The sequence below is a fragment of the Pleurodeles waltl genome, chromosome 1_2 (assembly GCF_031143425.1).
Source record: "Pleurodeles waltl isolate 20211129_DDA chromosome 1_2, aPleWal1.hap1.20221129, whole genome shotgun sequence".
Lineage (NCBI taxonomy): Eukaryota > Metazoa > Chordata > Amphibia > Caudata > Salamandridae > Pleurodeles > Pleurodeles waltl.
In genome coordinates, this window is record NC_090437.1 from 977579131 (window position 1) to 977606177 (window position 27047).

Consider the following 27047-nt stretch of genomic DNA (forward strand, 5'->3'; position numbering starts at 1 on the left):
GAAAACTGAAGCACTGAATTTGTTTTTCTTTGAATATTCTAAGCGCAAGGCAGGTCCTTGTCTGATGATACTGTTTGTGTTGCTTCACAGGGTGGCGCATTTCAAAAAAGAAGAGGAGAGGCTGAAACCATACCTCAAGACGTCACTGTTACCTGGAGCTCAGTCACATCGGCCACAAGACATCGAAATGGTGTGTAAGTTTTAGAAGGTTCCTTGCATACGCGCTGATACGCTATGCTTCTTGAGCAAAAAAACATGCCAGTGCTAAGGTGTTGAAGGCAAACTGAAACCTCTCAGTATTGTGTGCTTACCTCAGCCTTTCTACTCGGCTACAAGGCTAGCTTTCACATACAACTGGATTAACATACCGTTGAGGCCACATCAAATAAACTGCCAGGTCAGTGACCTATTTTGTACTCTCTGCTAAAAACTACACCAATGTGTAATTTAGTAGCATAGAACCATTTTTAAGAGTGTCCTTTTACTGCATTCCATTGAATATTTGCATCATATAAATACGAAAATGTATTCTTGCTAATAAAAAAAATTCAGCACGACTACCCAAAATGTAATGAAACAAACTAGCAATTCACTACAAATGTGTGATGTTATGTAAACAGATTTGAATAGTGCTGTATTGCCTGCCATTGGAATGGCCTTGAAGCTCATTTGGGTGATGGTACCGTCACTCCCAGGTTGTGAAGATACCATCCCAGGTCGGAATCTGTTTCTTTTTTAGATTTCGCCTCCATAGTGTTTGCGAAATGTGTTGCATTAAAAAAAAAAATATATATATATGAAAAAAACCCTTAAAGGGCTTAAAGCCCGCCATTACTTCCTTCTGCTTACCATTGTTTGTTGCAACAAATCGCAAGTGCTGGTGGTTCTAAGGCTAGAAGGAACAACAGGAGTGATAAAAGGCAACACTGTCTAGTCTCAGGGTAAATACAACAAAATATGTTTGTTTCAGAAGTATCATCAATATCGAGTGTATTATTGCGGCGTACTGTAGTATTGTGGGTATTGCTTGAGGTCTTCGCCAGTTTTGGAGCATGCCATCTGAAGTATAGCAATATGTTTATAAATACCCTGTGAGTGAAAATAGCACGGATGAAAAAAATACCATCATGCCAAGCAATGCATATAATACAATACAATCACAATTTTGGGTAATCTTACCGTGGATCCTCTCACCGATGTTTTCCAGCTGATGGGGAGCATGTCTGATATCGGGCACACACAACTATAGCTGCATAATACCTATTCTGATCTCCTGAATCAGACTTCCTAACATTGCAAAAACTCACTGATGTCAGGATCTTCACTTCCTAAAAAGCAAAGACCTGTATCTAAAACACCAAAAAATACTCTCAATTTGCTATTTCAAGATGTGATCCATAAATAAACAAATCCTGTCCAGTCGTGGCTCGACTGCCTCAAAGGCTCTGACTCACCCGAACGTAAAGTAGCATCTCTCTGTGGGAAGATGGGCTCCCATTTTTCCAGCAGTTGGGAGAGGATTATGACAGTACGATTGGTCGGCCACTGATCTGCAAAGGCTGCACCATACTCTTACATCCCTTCTGTCAGATTGCCCTCCTTCCACCAAGATGCTCTTTGGTGCACATCTTGATTCTTATGAGTCCTTGTCCTGCTGAAAAAAGGGGTCATAGAGGCCATGCCTCTATAAGAGAATGGCATAGGATTGCCTTTTGAACCTATTAATTATGCAAGGCAAAATTCTGCAAGTCCATAACGCAGGGTATTGTCTGGCATCTCTGGACATTCAGGACACCTACTTTCATGTTGCAATCCTTCTCATTCACAGATGTTAATTGCAGCTCACTATGGGGTCCCAAAACAGTTGAATTTGCATCTGTTTAACCTGATGAATACACCACAAGTCTTTTCAGTAGTGGTGTCTTCATTATGGAGTTTAGAAGTCCCTAATATCTGTACTTGGATGACTGGCTGGTGAAAGTGGTGCTTGCAGTACTGTTCAAGGAGTATCTTCAGCACACCATGCCCCACCTCCACAGAGCTTTAGGACAAATGCCCAGAAATCTCTTATAGCCACACAGTGCCTGCCCTTTGTAAGGTATGCTGGACACAACTTGCATGATGTCCAGTCCACCTCTTCAAATGATTGTGGAGATAATTCCAATGTTGCTGCCTGTTTAATGATTCTGTGCGTTCTATTGGTGCCACACTCCAGATGGCGGAAAAGAAAAGAGTGCTTCAGTAGTGCCTGAGGAACCAGTGACTTCAAAACCAAGGGAGCCTCATGGATTGGGTGGGAGTGAGTCCTTACTGAAGTGCACTGGTGCGTGTGTTCCTCAAACCTACTGATGAGTTGTTCCTTCAGCACTCCACAATTACAGGCTTCCATAGTCACAAATGCCTTCTTGTTGGTTGGATTGCCCATCAGGCAATATGATGCTACACCTGAGCAATGACTGTACATAAACATGCTGGAGTGGTGGGCGGCCATGGAGGCCTTCCTCCCCTTCAGTCTCAGGGAGAGTAAATCAGATTCTTTCTAGCAATACCATAAAGGTATTATTGTAAAGGTGACCGGGCAGTCTGGGGTCGTTCCTAGATCTAAGCAAGGTAACAAGCAAGATGTAACAAGTCATCATCTGATCAAAAATATGGTAAATAAGCTTTGCTCCAAGAGGAGAAAGGAAAGCCATTGAATACGAAGCAAGCAAATGAGATTTAGAAGAAATGTAACCAATAATAAACAATGGGCTACTCGAACGCCCACTATAAATATTGGTACTATCCACAGTAGTTCTTTGACAACCGAGAGCTAAAACTCGGCCTTTAGGCAAGACCTAAAAATACACAGTACCGTTAACATATGGAGCTGTAAGACCTTTGCTCACTTTGGATCCTATATTTCTTAACCAACATGCAGCACAGGCCTTAACAGCTGGTATATGGCATAAAGTACTGTGCTCTTCATAGTTTTATTTTATGTATTTAATCTTTGTATAGCATGATCATCACCTTTGGCAATTGTAAAAACAATAGCATTTATATTCAGAGAGATTTTGCATGAATAATAAGCATAGAGGATAATGCTGTCTATTTTCACAGGTACTGACATATTCTATTGGTGGAGCAGGATCATCTGTGCAGCAGCAGGTGATCCTTGAGACTGTTCTTAATGAGAGTCAGAGTTTGCTATGTGGATATTTGTTGGAAGGGTATTCCAGATCGTATGAGCATTGTCAGAAAACGTATGTTTCATATTACAACTTTTTGACATCTGGGAAGGCCGCCAAATCATAAGGAAACCTTGCACTTGGTCTTTGCTTCCTCAGGCTGAGGATAGTTTCTAAGCCAGCATAAGGATCAGGGTTTTATAAGTAGCAAGGCAACTACCTCAGTGTAAAAAAAAAAAATAGAAAACAAGGCAGCAGGCCTTTTCCATCAATGGATCCAGGATCTGGAACAATATTCCTGTATGTATCGGGACCCAACACTTCTCCAATTTAGGAAAGAGTTAAACATGCACTTCTTTAAAGAACACTGTATCACAATGCAGTAACAGTTCACAAAGCAGAACTGGACATTATGCGTGTCTTTGAAACTGGACAGCGATTGGCTGCCTTTTGAATCAGTTTGTTATAATAATCTCACATATAAATAGTCACTTGAAAAAAACAAAGATTACAAGGAAAAACCATAGAAATTCACTGAAAAAAGCAAAGGGTTGCAAGGTTGTAAAAGGCTCACATTTTAAACGTACAAAATGATAGAAATTCAACAGTTATAGTTAGTTATCTCAAGTAAGTATAACTCATGCCCTACGGTATACGGTAACTATAACTCAGGCCCTTTCCATGCACCGCTAATTACCCCACAAATTACAGCACTCATGACATCTTTGATAACATCATTGATTTAAAAAAAACTGCATGGCGGGAGGCGCAAGTTATAGTTACCTTAGGACACAAGTTATACTTACTTGAGATAACTCTAACTATAACTGTTGAATATCTATCGCTGCCTGCGGCCAACCCCCTTAACCACCCTACCCCATGCTGCACACTGCCCTTTGGTTGTGCCCTATGGGAGGTTGCTGCAGCCTCTCTGGGTGTGAGAATAGATGTGAGAGGGTGTATCTGTGGGTGAGAGTGTCTGGGTGTGAGTGCGTACATCCGTGTTTTAGTGGGTGCGTCAGTGTGTGTGCGGGTCTGTGAGTGGGTGTCTGAGTGGGTCTCTGAGTAGCTGCATGAGGGTCTGAATAGATCTATGTGCATGAGGGTTAGAGTAGAGCTGTGAGTGGGTGCATGAGTGTCTGAGTGCATCGGTGAGTGAGTGGGTGTGGCAGCTTATGGTGGGTCTCTGAGTGGTAGTGTAAGTGTCTCAGTGGGTCTGAGTGGGTGAGTAAGTGTCTGGGTGGGTCTCTGAGTTGGTGCCTGAGGTTCTGAGTGGGCCTGTGAGTGGGTGCATGAGTGTCTCAGTAGGTCTGTGAGTGGGCACATGAGTCTCCAAGTGGGTCTATGAGTGGATTTACGAGTGTCTGTGACTGGGTGTGTGACTGTCTGACAGTATCCATGCGTTGGTGTTTGTGTCTGAGTGGATCTGTGAGTGCATAAATGAGTCTCAGTGGGTCTGTGAGAGGGTGCGTAGCCTGAGTGGGTATGTGATTGGCTGTGTCTGGGTGGATCAGTCAGTGGGTGCATGAGTGTCCGAGTGGGTTTGCGAGTGGCTACATGACTGGCTGAGTGGGTCTGTGAGTGGGTGCATTAGCGTCTTAGTGGGTCGGTGAGTGGGTGTGTAAGGGTATGAGTGGGTGCCTGAGTGTCTCAGTGGGTCTGTAAGTGGGTAAATTAATATCTGAGAGGGTCCGTGAGTGAGTGCATGAGTCTGAGTGGATTTGTGTGTGAGTGGGTCTGTAAGTGGGTGCATTAGTGTCTTAGTGGGTCTGTGAGTGGGTGTCTGACTGGGTCTGTAAGTGAGTAAATTAATATCTGAGAGGGTCTGTGAGTGCGTAAGCATGTGAGTGAGTCTGAGAGTGGGTGTATCAATCTGTAAGTCCTTGAGAGGGTGTGGGAGTGTCTAACTGTGGCTGTAAGTAGATGTGTGAGAGTGACTGTGTGTGACAGTATGTGTTTAAATATATATTTTTATTCTTTCATCGGCGTGATTCGCGACTGTCATGACGTTACACGGGTGCTGTGCTGAGCACACAACAGAGTTGCGGATCCACGATTGTCAAAAAAAGGGAGGTTTTAACTTTTTCAAATTCATCCCTCACAAACCCTTACATTATTCCCATGGGGCCGGGGTTCTTCTACCCTGACCCCTTCCACCCATTTCTCAAAGAAAAACCATCCCCTAGTACCGTTGCTGGTCGATATAATTGCAGCTGCAGCTTGCACCTAGCCAATCACACTCCTCCATGTGGTTCACAGATTCGCAGCTGTCTACGTCATATGCGCAACGGATCTGCATCACTATGTATACAAGTTTTTTCCCCGTTAATTATCAAAAAAGCGCTGAACAGATTCACAGTAAAAAACAAAAAGATCACTTTATGCACCAGGACATACCTTACTGCCAAATTTGGTGTAATTCTGGCCAGTAGGTTCGGTGCTGTTACTGTTCAAAATTCCTATGGAAAAATGAATGGGGAAGAAGTGTTTTGGGACCCCCCTTCTCATCTCACCCCCCGGAAAGAGCACCCCAAAACCTTCCAGACAGCAGCAGACATGAGTGGCAAATTATTTTGGATAGTCTTGTGAAGATTCCTCAAGCGTCGCCAAAGATATAGGCAAGTAAAAAAAAAAAAGCTTTTTATACAGAAAATAGATCCTAACTATAACTACCTAGTGGCGACCGCCACTAGGTAGTATATCACATATGTACAGGTAGCATGGGGTTTCCACATGTAGTTCTGTAAAGATGATACATGCAGTTTTTTTGTGTGCTGAAAGCTCTGATAGGTTGACAGTTAAGTGATGCCAAAACTAGATAGATGTGATTGAATTTCTTTGTCCTACAGATGAGTTGAGCAGCAAAGCATAAGACTGCTTTTAAGGGTGCAAATCCATGTTTATTTTGGGGGAATTGGGTGAATACGGCATTACTTTACTCAGCCAACCATATTACTATGGCTTGGACTAGCTCTTCAAAAGCTTTTAATAGGAAATGTTTGATGCTTCAAATAACTTGGAGGTGATGGTTCGCTCCTTTAGCAAGGGCATTTATGTAAGAGTCCAGGTTAATGTTTAAGGGCTTGATGAAAGAGATGGCCTTTCATGTGATGCCTTTTTGCTCTGCTCTTCTGTCTGTTCAGGTGCATGTTTTTTATTGCAAGAAAACTTGTTTAATTTTAGTGCCATATCTTCATCCCTTGCAGGCTGGTTTCTGCCCAGAAATGATGATGCTTTCTGTCCTTGATGATTTCCGATGGGAGTTTGATTCGGGACATGTATCCACTAGTTTTCTTAGATCTATCAGCTGCCTTTGATACTGTCAACCAAGTGATTCTGCCTAATCGCCTGAAGGCAGACAGTTTATCAGGTCAGGTTTAAGCAAGGTTTTGATTAATCTGAGCCATCTCTCCTTTTCCTGCTGGTTTTCACAGCACCAAGAAAGCCCTTGGTTGTATGTGAGCTCTGTAGGTTTCCCTAACATAACATCTTTATCATCCAAGTTCAGATAAGTGGGTGGTTACAGCCAGGCTGCTATGTGGGAAATCCATTTTCAAGTAAATCTGGGAGTCAGTAGATGGTTTACACAAATATAGTTGTGCATCCCAATTAACTGTTCACAGCTTGACTGGCCTGGCTTGGTGTTCTGATAGGCCCAGGAGTTGCAGCCTTTAGACTTTACGGAGGTGAGTGTAGATAGGGCCTCTCCATCGGCCCCATCCCTCTTCCTACACACCGGCATGCACCCTACCAACGAAGGCCATGTGAATACCCCAGAGTGCAAATTACAGAGTGACTGATCTTGTGGCTAAATATGTGTTAGCGTGTCTCCACCCCCTTCTTCTGGACTTAACAGGTCAGTGACTTTCCCCAAGGGTGAAGTATGTCCTCTGCCCATGTAAGATCTGTACCGGGTGGGAGTCGATGAGCCTCCCCTTAGGATATAGAGCTGATGATGATTGCTTGGTGTAAGTCTAAAATGTTCTTGCCTTGCGTGATCGGGGGTTGTTGTAGCTCTGTTTGTGAGACAGGATTGGGAAGAACGTATCTAATCACCCTAAATAAATTGATAAAGTGTACAGACCCGGACTTGTACTCTATGCATGATGGGCATTATCTGTTATTTGATGTGGCCCTTGACCTGACTGCTCTTGCTGACTAGGAGGTCCGGAGTGGCGGATCGGCAGGGGTATCGAGGGTCATTTGGAGGGGCCCAATATCTTGAGGCCCAGTTGGACAGCAAAAGGGATGGCCTCTCGTTGACAGGACAATGGAGAGATCAGACTCGCACCCCAATCACCTTTTTTTCATTAGAGCCACAAAATCTGCTAAGTTCCCGTCATGTCTAAAGGCAAAAGCCAAGCAGCCCCCAGGCAAGATGAACTTGAGAAATTTACTAAACTGCTTATGGCTCACTTGGGTGCACAGGACCCTGCCGTGACGGAGGAGGCAGACCTCACTGGGGTCTCCCACAACCCCAAAGATGCACCAGACATTATCCTTCAAGCTATTAATGCCATTAGATATGTCCTTGAAGCTCATATAGAAACTGTGGGCAAGATGGGATATGCGTAGTGTTGTTGATAGTCACCAAAGATGAGGGATGCTTAAAGGACACAGGAAAGGGGCTCAAAATGCACATTTCCAAAACTAAAAGCCTCTAATCACAAACTATGCTTGTGTGGAAGACACTGACAGACAAACACTGTTCAATAATTTGAGACTGGTGGGTTTCCCAGAAGGAGCCAGAGACTGTTTAGTGGCGTTCCTTCAGAAGTGTGGCTGAAAACGCAACTACTAGACAATCAACTCTCCTGCTCTTTGATTGAGAGAGCTCACAATGCTCTTAGACCTCTGCCACATGCTGGAGCCCCACGCCACCATGATTGCAAGCTTTTGCAGCAATCGGGTTAGGGACTTTAGTGCACCTAGATCATTGGCAGGAATGTTCTATGTCTTCCAAATGATCCTCATATTTCGAGATCATACTAAATTAGTTCAACAACAAAGGAGGACCTTTGATCAAGTGAAGCAGAAGTTGTGGGCAGTGGAAAGCAGTTTATGCTTATTTCTGGCCAAACTGAAGGTTCTTTTTAATAACACAGTACACCCCATTGAAAACTCTTTTCGAGAAATGCCACGCACAGCCCATAACATCGTTATGCAGGTCTGAGTGCTTCCCAGGCTACCACGAGACCCAATAATCAAGGACCCTGCAGCAGTGAATTCTTACACACAGATGCATTGGATAGATACATCATGGCAACTGGCACGTTAGATGGGTACCTGTGGATGTTTAAGTGTGTATGCTCCTCCCACCTGCAGTTACTTGCAAATTCACCGTTAGGGATTACGATCATTGGTGGTAACTTTAATACTAGGGGTGGGTGAAAAATTCTACTTTACCTGTGTAGTTCTCAAAACTGTGCTAACCGCCGCGGGCGGAGTTTTCTCATGTGCGGCTTGCCAGCGTTACGTTAGTAAGAATGAGTTAAAATTTGCGTCCCCTAGCGCGATTATTTTTTTGGGTGCTAGAGCGCCTCCCATCGAGATTTCTCAGTGTGAGCAGTCACGGCAGGTTGCGACTCTTTACCATGAGAAAGCTGCCGCTTGAGAAGAAAATCTACTTAAGCATCAGAAAGAAGCAGCGCCCTCTGGTGCGCTGTGTGGTGCCATTCGCTCTGATTTTACAGCATGGAACAACCTTCTGGCACTAAAAATCTGAGTGAGATTTGCAGTGTGCCTGAATTTCACCCACTTGCAGATCTCCACAGAGTCTCACAAAATTTTCTCCATGGAATTCCATGGAGTGAATCTCAGCGAGTTCTATCCTATTTATACATGATGGATGCACAACATGACACAAATTCTTCTGTAACCTCTCATATTTCCACTCATCTTTCCAAGTGGACTAACACTGTAGGCTTCATTGATGCATGGCGTAGACAGCATTCTGCTGAACATCAATACACCCATTTCCCCCCCTCCTTCCCATCGCCTCACCTCACTAATTGTCTACATGTTTGTCCTAGACATGATCATGCACAAGGTAGGAAATACCTGTATCTTAGCCAAGGGTGCATCTGATCACTCTCTCATAGAGTTAACACTACAACTTCCACTGGGAAGGCTAAAAGGGATATGGAGCTTAAATGCTTGGTGGCTGATTCCTTCACTGACCACCACTGAGGTACAATTGCTGACTACTTTGACCTAAATACCAAAATCCCATCCTCAACTGTGGGTTTGGGAAGCTTTCAAAACAGTGACAAAGAGCGAAGTGATGGCCTTTATCAAGGGTAAGACTAGGGAAAACATAAGAAAGTAGCAGATTTGAAAGCCTACATTACTGCTGTCAGGCTGCAGCTACTCATCACCCTTCTACCCTCCGTTCAATTGAATTGGCCGTGGCCACACTGAAGCTAAAGATGCTAGATTCTGTCTGAGCAGGATGGTTGCACTCCTGAGTAGGCAGGGAAACAACTACACTGGCTCTCCAATAAGGAACATGCTATTAGAATAATCCCTTCAGTGCTAAATAAGGAAGAACAAAAAGTCACGAAAACCATGGACATCATGAATGCCTTTGCTGCATTTTATAAGGCACAATTTCCTGGCAGAGCCCCTCCCATCACTGACATAGAAAACCCCATTGCACAATATCGCCCAAATCGTGAGCTATCATTGGTGGGTCTAAGAATTAGACCACACCCTGCTCCCCCATATCAGATGAGGAAATACTGCAAGCCATTACTGTCATGCCTTCTGGAGCACCCCAGGGTCCAACGGCTTCCCACCAGAACTATATAAATAATATTCATCACCACTCATTAAGCACTGTAGGATGAGGCCTATAACACGTGATCCCTCCCCTATAATTTCTGTTCAGAGGTTATTACGGTCATTCTTAAATCCAACAAATCCCCTAATACATGCTCCTCATATCTCCCAATATCCTGAATAACAGTGTGTCAAAACTTCTTGCTAAGCTTCTGGCTACTAGAAACGTCAAATAATACTCACCCTCGTACATCATGATCAAAACAGCTTTAACCCTAATAGAAGCACAAGACACTGTTTGACAGGTCCATAATATACTGGTCCTAATAGGCCAAATCTATGATCAGAGTATTATTAATATATCAATTGATATAGAGAACGCCATTGACTCATGCACTTGGCAATTCATGCTTCAAATCCTTCTTAAAATGAACTGGGGGCCTTGTTTCCTTTGACGTGTCGAAATTTTATATGCTTACCCATAGCCACGAGTAGGAGTGAACAACACCCTTTTGGCCTCATACTGGGTAAAGATGGGTACGCACCAGGACTATCCTCTTTCTCCATTGCTTTTAACTCTGGTAATGGAACCCTTGGATATGTAAATACGCTCAAATGGAAGGGATACATTGAATTGTCTGTCACGAGGATAGGATCTCAATATATGCGGGCAACATGCTTGTGTGTGTCCAGCAGGTTGACAGATCCACCCCTCGACTGAATGAGGCCCTATGGATTTATGATGAGACATTGAGATGCAAGATAAACTGGGAGAGATCCACTTATGTGCCTATTGGTGAGGGTGGGGTGCGGTGCTTCCCCTTTGTTGCTGCTACTAAACTACATGTGGCTGACGACTACTTTGATACCTGGGGATGGAAATAACCTACCTCGCTTCTTATACATCTTAAACAGTTATCCCTTCACACTACTACCCACTTTCTTCATGAATCTGCTATCCTTGATTAATAATTTTCTGTGTGGTAGTGAGCCACCACTGATTTCCTTTCTGAAATGTAAGCAGTCACCATATGATTGGGGGGCTAGGTTGGGTGTATGTCAAGTTGCACTACTGGACCTCGCAAATAGTTTGCATTAATGATTGGTTGTTTGGGTATAGATGGGACCCACCTAACAGGCTGGAACTGGACATTCTGAACAGATACGGGCTAATGAGTCTGCTTTACAGAAAGAGTGCCAGCAATTATTAGATTTCCACTGCTCTGCTGGCATGAGGCACTCAAACCCATTAAGTGGCACTCCACTTCTACTTTATTGCGCCCTTTCCCCAGTCTTCCCTGGCATGGCACATGGCTTGATCAATTTGCAAAGCTGACAGGGTTCCGTCATTGGGACCTTATTTGGATTTCTAATCTCTGCTGTGTATGGTATTATGACCATATTAGGTCCTTCTAAGACCTGGCTACAGACTTCCTACTATATCAAACCCAGTTCTTCTGATATCTGCAACTGAGGCATGCTTTAGAATTGCCCCTGAATTTAACCCCCTCTAGGGGTGAAACTTGTTAAACATATCCGTGGCTGGAATGGCATATCATGTCTTTCCCAATGTAATTTTTTTCATAGATCTTATTCCTATCCAACACTGCTTAGGAAGATGGGGAGTGCCGGGGTCCTAGTTGTCGGATATGTAAGTCCTCTCCAGCTACATACGTTTTCACCTGCTTGGATGGGGATTTGAATGGTTGAACTGAAGGGTTGACACTGAGGACATGGCTAAGGCCAAGTCTCTGAGGCACTCCAGGCAGAGCTTGATTTGTAAAGTAATGTGTTGGTGCCCAAAGCTCTCCTCAGAAGCCCATGGCCAGTGCCATTATGTCTGCATAGTCTTCAATCCACCTCATGCTTCTTTAACCAGTGCCACACAAACTCTGTCCCCTTGTGACAGTTTTTCCATCTTCCCCTACCTCCATCTTTTTACTTTATGTATTCTTCCTCTCCTGCTCTCAAGAACTGTCTGTGTAAAGTGTGGTCCTTAAAAATCACTGCTGGTGCCCCCCACTGGCTCAAATTAAGCACTGTCTCCAGGTTACAAGTGAAACCTTCATAGCTCACCACCATCTAATATGTGGTAGTTATGGCCTGCGGGAAAAGTCAGCAAATGGGTGTTACCGGGCATGACATGCAGACAATCCTTAATTTATAGCCTTAGCCTTGTTCCTCTTTTGCCTTTGTCCTGAGCTGAGATGCATTACCTTCCTTGCAATCCCACTCTCTGGGGAGGGTGGATACAAGAATCTGATATCTTGATGTCTTTGAGGGGGTGGGGACCACACGGGCCTAGGCGAGAGTAGGATAATAGAGCACTGGCGTACCACAGGAGAGGGTTCCCAATCAGTTTCAGACATTGGGATTTACCTCTGGAACCCAGGCCTTGTTCCCCCCTTTCCCTAGCCCTTTCTCTTGGAATTGTACCTCACTCTTTCTACCTTCCTCTTCCACTGCCACTACCTGTCTTCTGCTGCCAGACAGACTCTGTGTGTAGATATCAGCCTTTCTTGTGGGGTAGGTTTTCACCTTCCATGAAGCTCTGATCATTCATGGTCAGTGGTTTGCTGACCATAGGATTCCATTGGCATGTAGGGGGTTATGGTAAGGCCGGTGGAACGTTTTTGCCTTAGGACACCAGCCTTGTGGAGAAAGGAAGCTGCTCCGCAATAGACTTTCTTGACTGTGGTCTGATGTCATCATGTTGTTGATAATCAACTATAGCGAAACTGGGGCCCAAAGGGGACGGTCTCAGGAGTGGGTAGAAACTGGGCATGGATGAGTAAGAGTGACAGGGGACCTGTTTGAACATGTGCTCTGGGTCACAGTCTGAGGAGCTTCTGTGGGGATATAACCTTGACCTAGACATATTCTGGCTCATGGGAACCTCTTGTTGCTTTAGTAACACTGCCCCAGCATGCCAGGTGGATGAGTTCCTGAAGCCTGTTTATTCACTGTACTGTCTTGCAGGGTGAACAAGAGCAAGTATATCTGGCAGAGGGACCAGAAGAGTGTGTGACTATTTAGTGGGGTCCTGGTCAAGGGAGAGGTGTGTCAAGGGTGGGATGTGCAGATACGCTTTCAGCCCGGCCAGTTTCTAGCCGTAAGACAGAAGGTGAGGTGACTGCATAAGGTTTACCCTCACACTTTAAGGATCTTTAGAGGTTGGATTAATTCCTCACCTTGAAAGGGAGCAGGGGGTGGCCTGTTATCTGTTTTGCATGAGAATTATAGTAATAAAATGAATGTTTGTTCCTATTATATCCTAACTGTAGGGCCAATAATAATTGAGCTGTGAAATTTGTAGGTGGCTCGCCTCCATTTCCTTCTCCATTTACAGAAAGTTTAGGAACTGGCTGCAGGGGCAGTGTCTAGCTATGCATGCAAATGGGCACCGAAGAAAGAGCTAAAAAAAATGCGTAATCAGGGAATATGGTGAACCTTCTATCCGTGAATTGGTGTGCCCATGAGTTGTTCACTCAGCATTAGCTTGCTTTGCATGTTTGAAGGCATATGTCTGTGTACATTAGATATTTATACACAAAGACAAACAGTACTTAGTATCACCTCTACGTCGAAATCCTGGGTTCTTATTTAAATAAAATGTCTAAATGAGGGTAGTCCTGTGACGTCACTTGTTCTCTTTGCCAGTGTTTTGCACAAGCACCCTCCAAAACTTGTGGGACACCTGCCGAGGAGCTTGTGACCAGATTCATAAAATGAGGATAATATTGGTAGATAGAGATAATTTTTTATTTCAAGAGTGTTTTACTGGGATTTTATACAATAGGACAATTAAATAGCATAAATGAAAAGAAACAATACATCGTATGGTACCATCAGATCAAGTGGGAACAGTAGTTTAGGATATAGCATGAGAAGTCGATCCACATTTATAAAGGTAGAGGGTAGAGGTAAGTGTATTTGTTTGCAATGGTGAGGTTAATCAGTGTATGTATTGTGACGGAGCAGTTTTTGATGTTGTGGTGAATGATTAAAGTACCTGAGTTGTAAATGAATGCGACAGAGTAAAGGAGCAGAGATGAGAGAAGAGAAGAAGGTTAAAAAGGGCGAAAAGTTGGGAGTCCATGGGAAAGAGGGGTGGGTAGGGAGAGGAAGGGGTGGGAGAGTAGGATAGGAGGGGGAGGCGGGGAGAATTAGTGGGTGAATGCATGAATGAGTGAGTGATCAGATGATCATGGTTACATAGACGAGGGAGACAAAGTTGTCAAGTGTCCACCAGAGTTTACCATTCTTCATTGGTGTTGTCTTCAAGTATACGTTTAGTGAGTTACAGGCAGTTCTGGTGAATTGGACCCATTCACACCATGTGTGGGGGGATAGTTTGGATGAATCTTTCCATTCATTGAGGATAACTTTAGGTCCAATTGTGACTAGAAAGTCCCATAGGAGATGGTCCTCTTTGTTTAATGCCTGTTTAATGTCAGTGGGGAGGTTGCCCAGTGTAATAGAGGCTAAAGTAGGAGTCCATTTTGTATGGAGTATTTGAGATATTGTATTACTGATTTCCTCCCACAACTTTTTGATGGAGGTGCACTCCACTAGCATGTGCTTTAAGTCTCCTGTTTCCTTCTCAGCTCAGTAATGTTTCGGAGGATCGGAGGCCTAGTTTATAAAGTTTGGCCGGAGTCCAGTGGGACATATCAGCAGCCTAGTATTTGCTTTGTGCTAGTTATGGAGTTATGTTGGAAGTAAGGTTACTCCGGGTAGATGGCCAGTCCAGTGCGACCTTTGGAGTGTTGTTGGAGTCTGATATTAGAGTTTCCACTTGTCTTGTTTTGGTTTACTTAGTGCAGTTTTTGTGGGGGTAGGTGACCGCCTTTGGTAAATTTTTCCAATGTGTTGAGTAGGTCGGGTGGAGGTTTATGTTTGGCTATAAGTGATTTTAGTTTAAGGAAATCGTAAAAGTCTAGGTCGTTTAGGTCAAATTTGTCTTTAATTTGGAGAACGGTATGCATTCTGGGGGGGTGCCGATATCTCTCACCAGGAATTTTAAGTTTTCATTGTGCCACAGTGAGGCTGGAAATGAGTGTTTAATTATGTTTGGTAGTTTGTTGTCAATTTTTTGGAGTGCCTGTGCTGTGCTGGATAGAATGTTTATAGAGTGGTGTGTTTTAATTTTTTTGACAGTTAGAAATGAAATGATGGATAAGGGTTTAGTGAGGGCGATTTTAATAACGAGCCATGGCAGTGAGGAGTTGGTGGTTGTTAGGAGCCAGTGGCTCCCCTGTTTCACTAGGAAGGCATGTTGGTATCTCCGGTAGTCAAGTAAGTTTAGGAAGTCTTTCTTTAGGGCAATTCTGGGCTTTTTAGACTTCCAGAGGAATCCGGTAAGTAACGTGTCTGTTTTAGTAAAAAAAAAAAAAAAAAAAATATCTAAGGTATATGGCCGACATGCTGATTAAAAAGTTAATGAGGGGGTAGCCATCATTTTGATAGATTCTATTCTACCCCACCAAGTAATGAACCTGGTTGATCATTTATCTAAGCTATCTTTGATGTTATTTAGTGTCTTTTTCTTATTGAGAACGATGGAGTCTTTAAGGTTATGGGTGAACCCTAACCCAGGTATATTATTTTATTTGGGGCCCATTTGAGTTCATAGGGCTGGATGTGTGAGCTGTTGCAGTACACATTGAGAGGAAGAACCTCTGTCTTTTCCTTGTTGAGGCAGTAGCTTGATATCTTAGAGTAGTCATTGATGGTGGATATGATGTACGACCAGGCTGAGTATCCCTGAGTGGTAAAAAGGAGAATGTCATCCGCATAGGCAGCTAATTTTTGTGGGCCTGATGAGAAAGCGATACCGCGGATGAATGGATTTTCTCTGATCAATGTAATTAGGGTTCTAGCGTTAATAGAAATAGTAGGGGAAGGGAGGGCATCCTTGTCTGGTTTCTTGTTGGAGGTAAAAGGGATAAGACAACTTTCCATTTGTTTATTCTAGCTTTCAGTTCCTTGTATAGAGCAAGGATCATTTTTGAGAGAGCAGGGCCAAAGCTGAAGGAGGCTTGGAGGAAGGTCCATGATATCTTATCAAAGGCCTTCTCTGTATCTACTGCTATTGTGCAGGAGTTTGACTATTTCAATTGCATGGCTAAAAAGTCTGATATTGTCTGCGCTAAATCTCCCTTTGATGAATTCTGACTGAGAGGGATGTATTATATTTTTGAGAATGGGCTCTGTTCTGAGGTCTATGATCTTTGCAAATATTTTGCAGTCTGTGTTTGAGGGATATGGGTCGGTAGTTCTTGGGATTGGATGGGTCTTTCCCTTCTTCGGTTATAACAATTATGGTTGCATTCGTGGCAGAGCTCTCAGTGGAGTAGAAGTGGGTGAATAAGTCTTCTCAGGGAGTGATTCCGGAAGTACCCCAAGTTTGATAGAATGATGCCGGGAAGCTGTTTGGATCCAGAGCCTTCCTGGCTTTTATTGTTTTGATCACATTTATGATTTCTTTGTAAGAAATCGATTATTCTAGTGATTCTTTTGATGATTCATATATCTTAGTTAATTTTGTTGAGGTAGTTTAAGCATATGTCATAAGATGTTATTACTTTTGGAGTAGAGGGTATGGTAATATTTTTCAAAGGTATTTAGGATGTCCTTCTCATTTGTCAATGAGACGCCATGTTCGCTGGTTATAGAGGTTATTCTTGTCTTCTGACTTGTCTATTTTAAATAAGATGCAAGTATTTTGCCAGTTTTATTACGTCCGCATAAATTAATGCCTTTGTATCCTTTGTTCTCAGAATCTTAATATATTCATACTTGAGTTTAATTAGATTGTTTAATTGAGTTTTGTCTTTGGTGCATTTGAGATCTTTCTCTAATGCTTTTATTTTTAGTTTTAGTTGGTCTAAGGTTTTGTTGTCTAGTTTGTTTATCCTTGACATAAGTTTAATAATTTTTCTGCCGATAGTGCATTTCAGGGCTTCCCAGATGATTTGTGCATTTGGACCAGAAGACCTATTGAGCTCTATGTGTTCATGAATCTCTTTTTTGATTATTTCCTTAAAGGAGGGTTGTTCCGTGAGGAGGTCGTTCGTTCTCCTTATTTTTGTTCCTGATGTATTGAAAGCGATATTATATATTGTAATGAAATACAGGCATCGTCTTAGAGTAGGATTCGTTCAGTGGTTGGGGAAGAGGTGGCTGGGATGTGAGCTTTCTCAATAAAGATATAATCGATACGAGAGAATGTATTGTGCGGATGGAAGAAAATGAGTAATCTTTCCCTGTGGGATTTGAATAGTCTCCATATGTCTTTAGGTTTAAGAGAATTACACATGTTTAGCATTTGTTTATGGGATTTGTTGGGTTTAAATTTACCTGCAGAATTCCTTTCAAGGGTGGCGTCCCAGGGTAAATTGAAGTCTCCTTCTAGAATGATTCTGCTGTGTGGAGGTAAAGTTGAGTTTTTTTTTATTGAGATTAATCCAAAAGGTAGGGTTGTTGTATTTGTTGGCATAGATGTTAATTACTATAATTTCAGTGTTGTCCCTCTGTATTCAAGTAAGAAGCCATCTGCCTTCGTTGTCTGTTTCTTTAGGGCAATTCTTGGCTTTTTCAAGATAGTGAGGCCAAAGGCTTTCGAGATAAGGGTGATCAGCCCATTTGTTTTGTGGCTGAGGTGCATGATAACCCATGCTTTTTTCAGGAGGATTGCCACCTTGGTTTATTGAAGGAGAATGAGGTCTACCTTATTTTTGTGTGTATAGTCTAGGATTTTCTGTTGTTTGGTTGGGTGATTTAGACCCTTCACATTAGGGAAGAATATTTTTATGTTCTGCATTTTTTTTTAGGAGGTGAGGTTCCTCGTCGATGTAACCAGCTAAATGCCAGTTATTGTTTGCTGGTAAGGTGGAGGGTAGGAAAGGGTGGGTGGTTGGGTGGGTTTGGAGGGAAGGCATGGGTGAGGGTAAACGGAATGTGTGAGAGAGGAAGGGGAGGAGGCAGGGAGGAGGGAAAAGAAATGGTGGAGTAGCACAGTACAGGACAGGAGGAAAGATATTGAAGGTAAAAAGAAAATAGAGAAGAAAATGATAGTATAGTGATTGATTAAATATTTGGGATGAGAATCTAGATACAATGGAGAGGTATCCAACCAAATCTAACTGAGGAGAGGTGATGGAGGTCATGAGTGGTCAAGCCGTGTCTGGAGTTCAGTCTTGCTGTGCCCTGTATAGAATAGGGTATGTATGAAGATTCACAGCCATGTCTAAGTATGATATGTTTACTTATATTGTATAGTGGCAAAAGTGCCCGGCGTTGTTTCCATAGTGTTGCCAAGTGAGTCAGTTGTCATTTAGTGGGAGTGGATAATAATGTGTATTCTGTTTTTATATTAATCTATTTGCAGATATAGTAGTTGTAATATATATAGAAAGTGTAATATTTGTAGTGAGTGAGGTGGCTATTTGTGGGATGGGTGTTAGTTGGGGACACGTCATTATTTCTGAGTTAAGTTTTTATGTCAACACTTAGGGTTGCAAAATGGTACCCAATGTATTTCATAATTATGGAGTACAATGTACAGTTTGCATTTAATTCTCCACTTACTGTCTTTATAGCTAACAGATCACCATAGTGTCAACGTAGAGCCAACTGTTTCAACGAGTTATCAGTAAGGTGTCTACCTAGAACCAACATATTATCAACCTAGTACCAGCATAATGTTCACATAGTCCCACCATAAACTCAACATAGATTCAACACATATTGAAGTGAGTAGATCAATTGAACCCAGGTTACTGTATTGCAGGTAACGCAGGTAAACATTAGTGATTTTTGTATTATCCAACCTGTGGGTCAAAACGCAGTTTCGGTAACAATTGGACAACTGCTAAGTACTCATTGGATGCACTAGATTTGTATGATAATATTATCAATGTGAGGCTGGTATCAATATTAATTAATGTCAATATGAGATTTAATAAATCTAAATTATGTTGAAAGTGAGAAGATGAAACATTAGAATAAATCCGTCATCGGGTTGAAGGCAATTACAAAACAGCCGATTTAACTAGAGCAGGTTGAAGGTCATTATAGAGATACAGTAACAGTCATTGAAGAAGAGAAATTTTACCATTGGTTAGGGTCAAAAGAAGGTTGTTATTTTATTAGTAGATGCTAGTTAGTTTAAGGTTTTGTAGGTAGCTGATCACTTTATTTATTCGGTCTCAGTTTGAAGAAGTGGAAGCAACTCAAACAAATATTTCGACCTGTTTTTAGTTATTATGGAAGAATGAGCTTGTACACCCATGTGTCGATCCCATGTGTCAGTCAAAGTTCTGCAGCGTTACGGAAAGAATGTGAATTGGGTTTTGTTTAGGCCATTTGTGGGCATCCTTGATTATCGTATGGTACTAAGGGCCAGATGTAGGTAGGTCCGATTTTGCGAATCGGGAATTGTGAGTCGGTGCGACTCGCAATTACTGATTTGCAAAATCGGATGCAGAACGGTGTCTCAGACACCATCTGCGAGTCGCTATGGGGTCGCAAAGACCGCACCTCATTAATATTAATGAGGTGGGTCGCATTTTGCGACCCCATAGCGAGTCCCTCCACTCACAGGGATGGTGGCCTGCTGAAGACAGCAGACCTCCATGTCTATGACTGCTTTTTAAATAAAGCAGTTTTTTATTTATTTTGCAAAATAAAAAAAATAACGAAACCATTTGGGTTCGGGTTTTTCAGAGTAGGCAGTGGTTCATTGGACCACTGCCTGCTCTGAAAAACCCTTTTTGACAACCTTCACAAAGGGGAAGGGGTCCCATGGGGACCCCTTCCCTTTTGCGAATGGGTTACCACCAGTGTGACACCGGTGGTAACTGCGAATTGCTTTGCGACCGCATTCGCGGTCACAAAGCAATTTAGCATAGCGATGCGAGTCGCAAATAGGAAGGGACACCCCTTCCTATTCGTGAGTCGCATTCACAATTTGCGAGTGGGTACCGACTCGCAAATTGTGAATGAGCATCGCAATCAGCATTTTGCATGGCGCAAACTGCGATTTTCGCAGTTTGCACCATGCAAAATGCTTGCTACATCTGGCCCTAAGTGAGTAGAAAGTTAGCGAAAGTTGGAAGGAATGGCTAACACTTCACACAAATCCTTTCTACTGAGTTTTTAAGAAGTCATTTTCAGGTCTTGGATTGCCACAACGTAATAGTCCAGTTCCTTAGAGTCTTCAAATATAATGTTTTTGCTGTTGTAAGGTTTTTTTTTTTTTAATTCATGCAGGAGCAATAAACGAAAATTGTATCGACAGATTTTCCTTTGGGAAGGGAACGACTCATTTCTTGACAGTGTCTTTGGAATAATCTTGAGAGATCCCATTGGAGGCCCCTTGCCACTTAATTCTCTGTATTTTCTTAATCAGTGTGAGGATGGCTATTCCGTATGTGAATAGCGGAGGGGTCTGGAAATGAGGGCTCTTGGAGCTTCGCTGTTTGCAGGCTTATGTGTGTGCACTCTGTGTGCTTGGGTTATTTAATTCAGTCATTATCTAAGTTTATATTGAGTATTTGGTGGATCCCTTTTTCAATGAAGGTTGCACAGAAAGTAGCTTGATTTTCGCTACCTTCAGGAAGTCCAAAAATTGGCAAGTTGCCTCCTTCTATTTCTAGCTTCAAGTTTGGTTATGTTCCTTTCCAGTGAAGCCAGTCTTGCGGTGGTGGTTGATAAGGTTTTTGAAAAGTTGTGTTTGTGGTCTTCCAGGAGGTTTATCTGTGATTCTATTTCAGAGAGACTGCCACCCAGTTGTATAATTTCTTGTTTCAAAGATGCAAGGTCACTCTGTACAGTTTCTGTGGTGGATTTTGTTGATTGAGCAAGCATGTGTAGCATTTCGAGTTTCTGCATAATTAGGTCTAGATTTGCAGAGTTCTCAGCTTTAGATCTTATAGGGGAGGCTGGGGGGGGGGGGGGGGTCTTGCTTGTGTCTTTCGTGCTGGTTCGGTGTCTTTCAGACCTCCACTTGCTTCATTGGGGTTATCGTTTGGAGTCGGACATTTTGAGAGTGGACCTTACTGTATACTTCGTGTTGGGTGCACCTAGAGGGGTTTCAGTGGTCCTTGAGATGTTTGACACACGTGCTGAATGTTGGGAGGAAGGGTGAGGTGCAGAAGTCAGTATCCTTCCTGGGTTAGTAATACTTAAATAATTTTATATGGTGCCACAATGCAGATTGTTAGATAGCAAGGTACAGTACTTTGGGGTGTAAGGGGTTATTATCAGCCCCTCCTGTCTGCAATTTGGGTTGCTGTTGAGGTGGAGAAATTAAGGATCCCAGTGTGTATAGTTTAGAAGTAAGAATGTTCTGGAACATGCTTTAGAGAGCTCTGTATTAAATTGAGGTAGCCATCTTAGAGTCAGGCATATGATGGGAGGTCCTGTGCCATATTTACTCTGATTGGTAGATTTGTTTTGTATATCATAGGTTCCTACCCTTATAGAGTGTTGTAGAGTAGTGCCACTAAGTGCTCACCTCTAGGGATAGGATGTTCATAGTGACCCTGTGGTAGTAGAGTAGAGATTCATCCACGTGAAGTCCTGGTATCGGCTATTTTAGGGTCTGGCGTCGAGACAGCTTCTGGAGCACTTGGTTATAAGAAGTGCTTATCTCAACGTTTCTTCACCAAAAGTGGGTCGCTGAAAGCACCACACATTCCTACATGCTGAGCACAGTTTAAAGTGTTTGTGGAGACAGTGTATCAGCAGAGCAGGCCGTTTTTGTCCCTTGGTGTCGTAGAGCTCTCCGATTAGGCAGCCATTTTCCTCAGGCGGTAGCCACGCCCCATGGTAGACCGAGATTATACCAGTGAAGTTCAAGCCTACAGGCATGGTAAGGGAAGTGAAATGGCAACAGCAGGAAAGCACAACAATAAGAGTATGTGCGCAGAGTTTATGGTCGAACAATTATAGTAATTAAGTTTATTGTTTAAGAAGGCTGAAGCTTATTTTAAAAATAAAACACACATCCTCCTTAAAGTCGACCCTCTGACTGTATTGAGAGCTAAGCTTACTTTATAGGGTCAAAAACATTTACCACCAAAATCAGTGATCAAGCCAAATTAGGGTAACCAGCTTAATTTGAACAGGTGGTTGCAGGTTGAGGCCCACCTGCACTCATTTTTGGGGACTGGCAATTGGCTTTCCTCCTCAGGAAAGATGGACAACCAGTGACAGAGATAGCAGGGATGAAAAATAGTGTGCAAGAGTGAAATAAAAGGGCAGGACGTTTATGATGGTGGAAGAAAAAGGCATGAATTTGAGACAAGGCTATGGAGCCTTCCTGTTCGGCAAACCTTTGGGCACTGGCACTTACTATTTTACAAATGAAGCACTGGGAATAATTATATAATATACTCTTCAAATACACAACAGGAATAAATACAAGAAAAATAAGTGCGTACTTAAACCACTTTAATAAAGTAGGTCTTCCACAGGGTGTAATGAAAACGGCTTATGCATAAAACACACGACTACCAAATTCTTCATCTGAGGCTGGTATGTAAGCTCAGACCAATAACGAACTCTGCCTTGAACAACCCACTTGTGTAGTGAGCTTTTTCACAAGTATTCAGTGGAAAAAGAGCATTCTCAAAGTGATCTTTGCCCTTTCCCCACTTTGGGTATAGTTTGGATGGGGAAGAGCCTGTGGACGGTGGCTGTTAGTTGGTGTGTTGCCTGATGGACTCCTTAAGAGCAATAGTGTCTTTATTGGGAAGCCCTGGTATGTAGAATGGGGGCACTCAGATAGTGTTTAATTCATTTTCTGTTTCTGTGAAGGAGCCATCCAGTGCAGCTGACGTCATCATCATCTAGAATGCTAATTGTTGGTGATTAAGGATGCATAAGTGGGTAAAGAACTATTTTTTTCTCCACAGTGGATGGACCCTTGAAGTTAAGAATGTATACTTCTCAGATGAGTAGTTATCAAGGGGATAAAGAAAGATTCCACACGTGGGACAGCCCTTCCCTCTTAAAGTTCAGTGGTGTCTCACCTCGCACAATATCCACACAGGCAGAGGTTTGAAATCTAGGCTAGCCTGAGGTGCCCTATTTAACCACGGGCACAGCTATCAGTTCCTTTACTCTATCACAGTACTTCAGTCCAATGTTGTCTCGAATGCCATCCTACCAAGGAGTAAGGCAACTCACGCAGTGCCGCCAGTATCCCTGGGGTACTGTGTGATCTCAGTTCAACACCATCATTCTCTCCTTCCCACACACTTTTGCTGACAGATTACCCATTCAAGTACAATATACACAAGAAGGATAACTTAACTTGTGTGCAACACAAGCCCACGCTGAGAGAAAACATTTGAATCTGTTGTCCGTATTAGAACTGGAAAATATATGTTGGAAAAACTGAATATTTTATCATGCAATCACTGCAATTTGGAGCAGTCGCTGAAGAGTCAATCAATTTTCAAATTACTTAATAGTGTAATTGTAGATTAGCTCACAGGAAGTATTCATGTCTGAGATTTTTTACCTCCTTCATCCAAGGTAAGAATAATGGGGAAAAGGCGTGGAGAACATTGATTTCCCTTTTTGTGCTATTAATGTTAGTCTGGCTAGCCGATTGTGGAGTGAATTATTTTGCAGTGTGGGTCTATCAGGGTGCCGTATGGGGTGTCGAGCACCCCGCATCTTATAGCCAGTGTATTCAGTGCTATAAATGGGCCGGTACTGACTGTTACTCTGTATCAGCAATTTTTCATTTCCTAGTCCAGGGTACCGGAATTTATCCTCAGATAAGCAAAGTAATGGTACTCATTGGGCCTGGCTTCAACACAGGCGGTGTACCGTCCATTAACTCGCACCTCAAACATGTCCTGGGCTGACTCAGTTATAGTGGAAGCCTGCACGGAGTTGGCACAAGAGCGCCAGATCAGCAGCTCTTTTCACCAAGACACAGCTGCTCTGAAAGTGATCAGAGCTGGGGCGTGCCTGCTGGGTGTTCAGTTTATCATTGAACTTTAAACTGTGGGGAGCAAGGAGGTGGCTGTAAAACTGAATGGACGGGGTGTAGGACGCATTGTTCAGGGCAGCACAGCTTTTTAGCATGCCCATTGGTTTAAATGTCTGAAAACGTTCATCTAAGAGACATAAATGAAACATTTTATTGGAAAGTAAATCCTTGTCATCGCCAACAATTTCCTGACATAAAAGACAAAACATTTCTTTCCTTTTAACTGAGCGGTTTAATACATTTTTGTTTCACATGGAAAAGCAGACATACGTGAAATGTGACATGAGGCTATAAGGAATGTGACACGCTATCAGCAGTTCTTGATTTTAGCTGGGTATGCTTCTGCCTTCTGGGAGATGTACTTTCCTTTTCTCATTATAAGGGACTTTAAAAATTACAGAATAAAAAGCGTTGGTGACAAAAAACAGTGACTGGTTAAATAAGTCACATAGCATGGAGCCACATGGGAGCGACTGAGCCTCTGACCATATATTTTGTGGGAGCCCACACACATCATGAATATAAACAAATACCAACAAGTAATCTACATTTAAATCCATGCATTAATTATTTAAAAACAATCTGCAAGACTAGTGTTTATTCCTTAGTATGTTATTTATAGATGCAAGTTTATTTTGAGTTATAAACTTGTTAGGTAATTTGGAGAAGACAAATCGTCTCCTGGTTAATTCTGATGCAATAAGACACATCATTGCAAGCCTCTGAAACTTTTTCTGGAAGCGAATATGAATGAAGTGCAACCCCCGTCTTGATGTTGCCTCTGAAATGCAAAATGTGTGTGAGTTTGCAAGTGTATGCCTGTTAATGAAAAGTGATACGTGTGTAAAGCTGAATGTGTTCAGAGACTATGAATTGGGCGTTTAATTGTGGAGGGGTGACTGTGTTTGAGCGTGTGAATGTACGTGAAAGAGGGCAAAGGCATTTTGAATGTGTAAAGTATGTGTTAGTAGACAGTCTTCTTCATTTCTAGAGTTGGCAAGTTAAAGTATTTTTGTGTTCATCAGAAGTGATCACACCTGCTACCTTGGCACCAAATGTTAGAAATGGGATGTGTTAGAGCAGCACTTCATATTCCAGAAACTTTGGAGCCTGGGTGCAGGAGGTTCATTTTCATTTCCTGGTCTAGGACATTGAATTGAGTGTTTGGAAATTGTTTAAATTGTATTATGTCAATTTCTATAAAAAAATACTAGTTTGTTCACAAAATGCTGCAGCAAGTTGACCTATGTGGAGAGATATATATTTTTTAAATGGCTGCCTATGAGGTCATTACCAGTTCTATTAATTATGAGTGTGGAAAGGCCCAGGGTTGGCAGCAGAAGGTGGGTGGAGTCACAAAAAGCAAAGTCTGAACTTATACATTTATTTTTTTAAACTCTGCCCCAAAAAATAAGACATCAAGACATTTTCCATAGTAACACCCTTCTGACTTACTTAAATGGCCACAACAGGCTGCGTTACAAAATATTACATAGTACAGAGATCTTTGTGGTTGATCCTGCAAACTGAGGACCATGAATTGGTTTATAACACCTGTCATTTACGGCGCTTCGAAACTGCAGAAAACTGGCACAGAGCACTATCTAGAAACAAGTTATTATTTAGAAAGGGCATCGCCGGTGTGATCACTATCAGCGTGGTAGATGCACATTGGCAGTGTGCGCAAACAAACTAAGTGAATGTACTCTCTGTTCTTTCTGTGAAGGTCAGAGCGCTGCTGAGTGAACTGGTAGAAGAAGTGATGGATGACTACTTGAGACGAGTTCCAGAGGGGGTGGCCCCGGACGCTGCCGAGTATCCTTTGATGCCGAGTTACACTGTGAAAAGCCCCTGTGACTGCACAGTTTCGGTGAGGACCAGCTGGCAGTGCGCTCGAGCTCTGTTTCATGCAAGTGTCTCCGGCTGCAGGGCAGTGTTCCCAGTGTAGGCTCTGCTCGTGTGTGTTGTCATCACAGGCGCCTGTCCGGCGTCTGCGAAGGGCCTGAGCTCACACCTTCAAGTCATGGGAGTTAACTATGGTTTGAAACAGCGCACGGGTTGGAGATCAGGCGAAGAGTTAATTACAGAATTTCATCAATCAGAACTTTATTTTAGGTTGAAAGTTTCAAACTGTACTGAGTCATGAATGTGCATGATAAGCCTCAGTGTGGACCCGCGCTGATCGATTTCAACAACAGATGGGAACTGGAGAGTGAAGTTTCTGTATTGAAATGTATACTTTTCGTTCCAGTGTAACATGAGTGAAAACAATTGTGGCAAGTGTCTTCTGCCTCAGCCTGTGATGATGCTAACTCTTAGTACATCCCACCTGCTGTTATTTTACTACCTGCCAGTGTCACCCAGAGACAATTTTATATGTAAATGAATATATTTTAAAACATCATGAAACAACGGTGTACTCAGGCCCTCTTCAGCTGGTGATCTCACACAACCCTCATATGCTTTTTCTTATAGCTAGGAAAAGAAATGCAAACCAGGAACTATTTAAACAGTTAATTTTTAAAGGGCAGTTAATAGTTAGATCAAAAAGGGCTGCATGACAGGCCACAAGGGCTACAAGCTGTTCTCCTGTTTAGACCAGATGCTACGTTTAGCTACCCCCTGCCCTCCACGTGAGGCCTTTGACCTCTGTTTAATCCTAGTAGGTTTCTCTCTGCTGTCCACTGCCATATATTGATGCATTAACTAAAGGTTTTTTTGGGGGAAATTATTTCATTGTGTTCATTCCAAAACTATCCACAGTGAGTTATAAACTCTGCATAATGACCCATCCCCATGTTCTCAGTAAACTGAAATATTTTCCTGCTAGTCTGAATATTGGTGTGATTTAAAAGCTATTCATTACTATCAGGTTGGAACTGTCGCTGTCCTACAGCTATTATCAAAAATGTTGAACTGGTCTCGGTCTCTCTCTCCTCTCTCTCTCTCTCTCTCTCTCTCTCTCTCTCTCTCTCTCTCTCTCTCTCTCTCTCTCTCTCTCTCTCTCTCTCTCTCTCTCTTTTCTCTCTCTCTCTTCTCTCTCTTTTTCTCTCTCTCTCTCTCTCTTCTCTTTTTCTCTCTCT

At 42.6% G+C, this 27047-nt stretch overlaps 1 protein-coding gene across 3 annotated transcripts in view; it reads left to right on the forward strand.

The window, feature by feature from the left end:
- The window catches only part of LOC138246638 (uncharacterized), a 403830-nt gene that overhangs the window by 175983 nt on the left and 200800 nt on the right, over positions 1–27047 (forward strand). For all 3 annotated transcript variants that reach the window (XM_069201360.1, XM_069201371.1, XM_069201379.1), the window contains exons 7-8: positions 91–190; positions 25691–25779. In XM_069201360.1, the coding sequence (XP_069057461.1) occupies positions 91–190; positions 25691–25779 (189 nt within the window). The remainder of the gene's footprint in view (positions 1–90; positions 191–25690; positions 25780–27047) is intronic.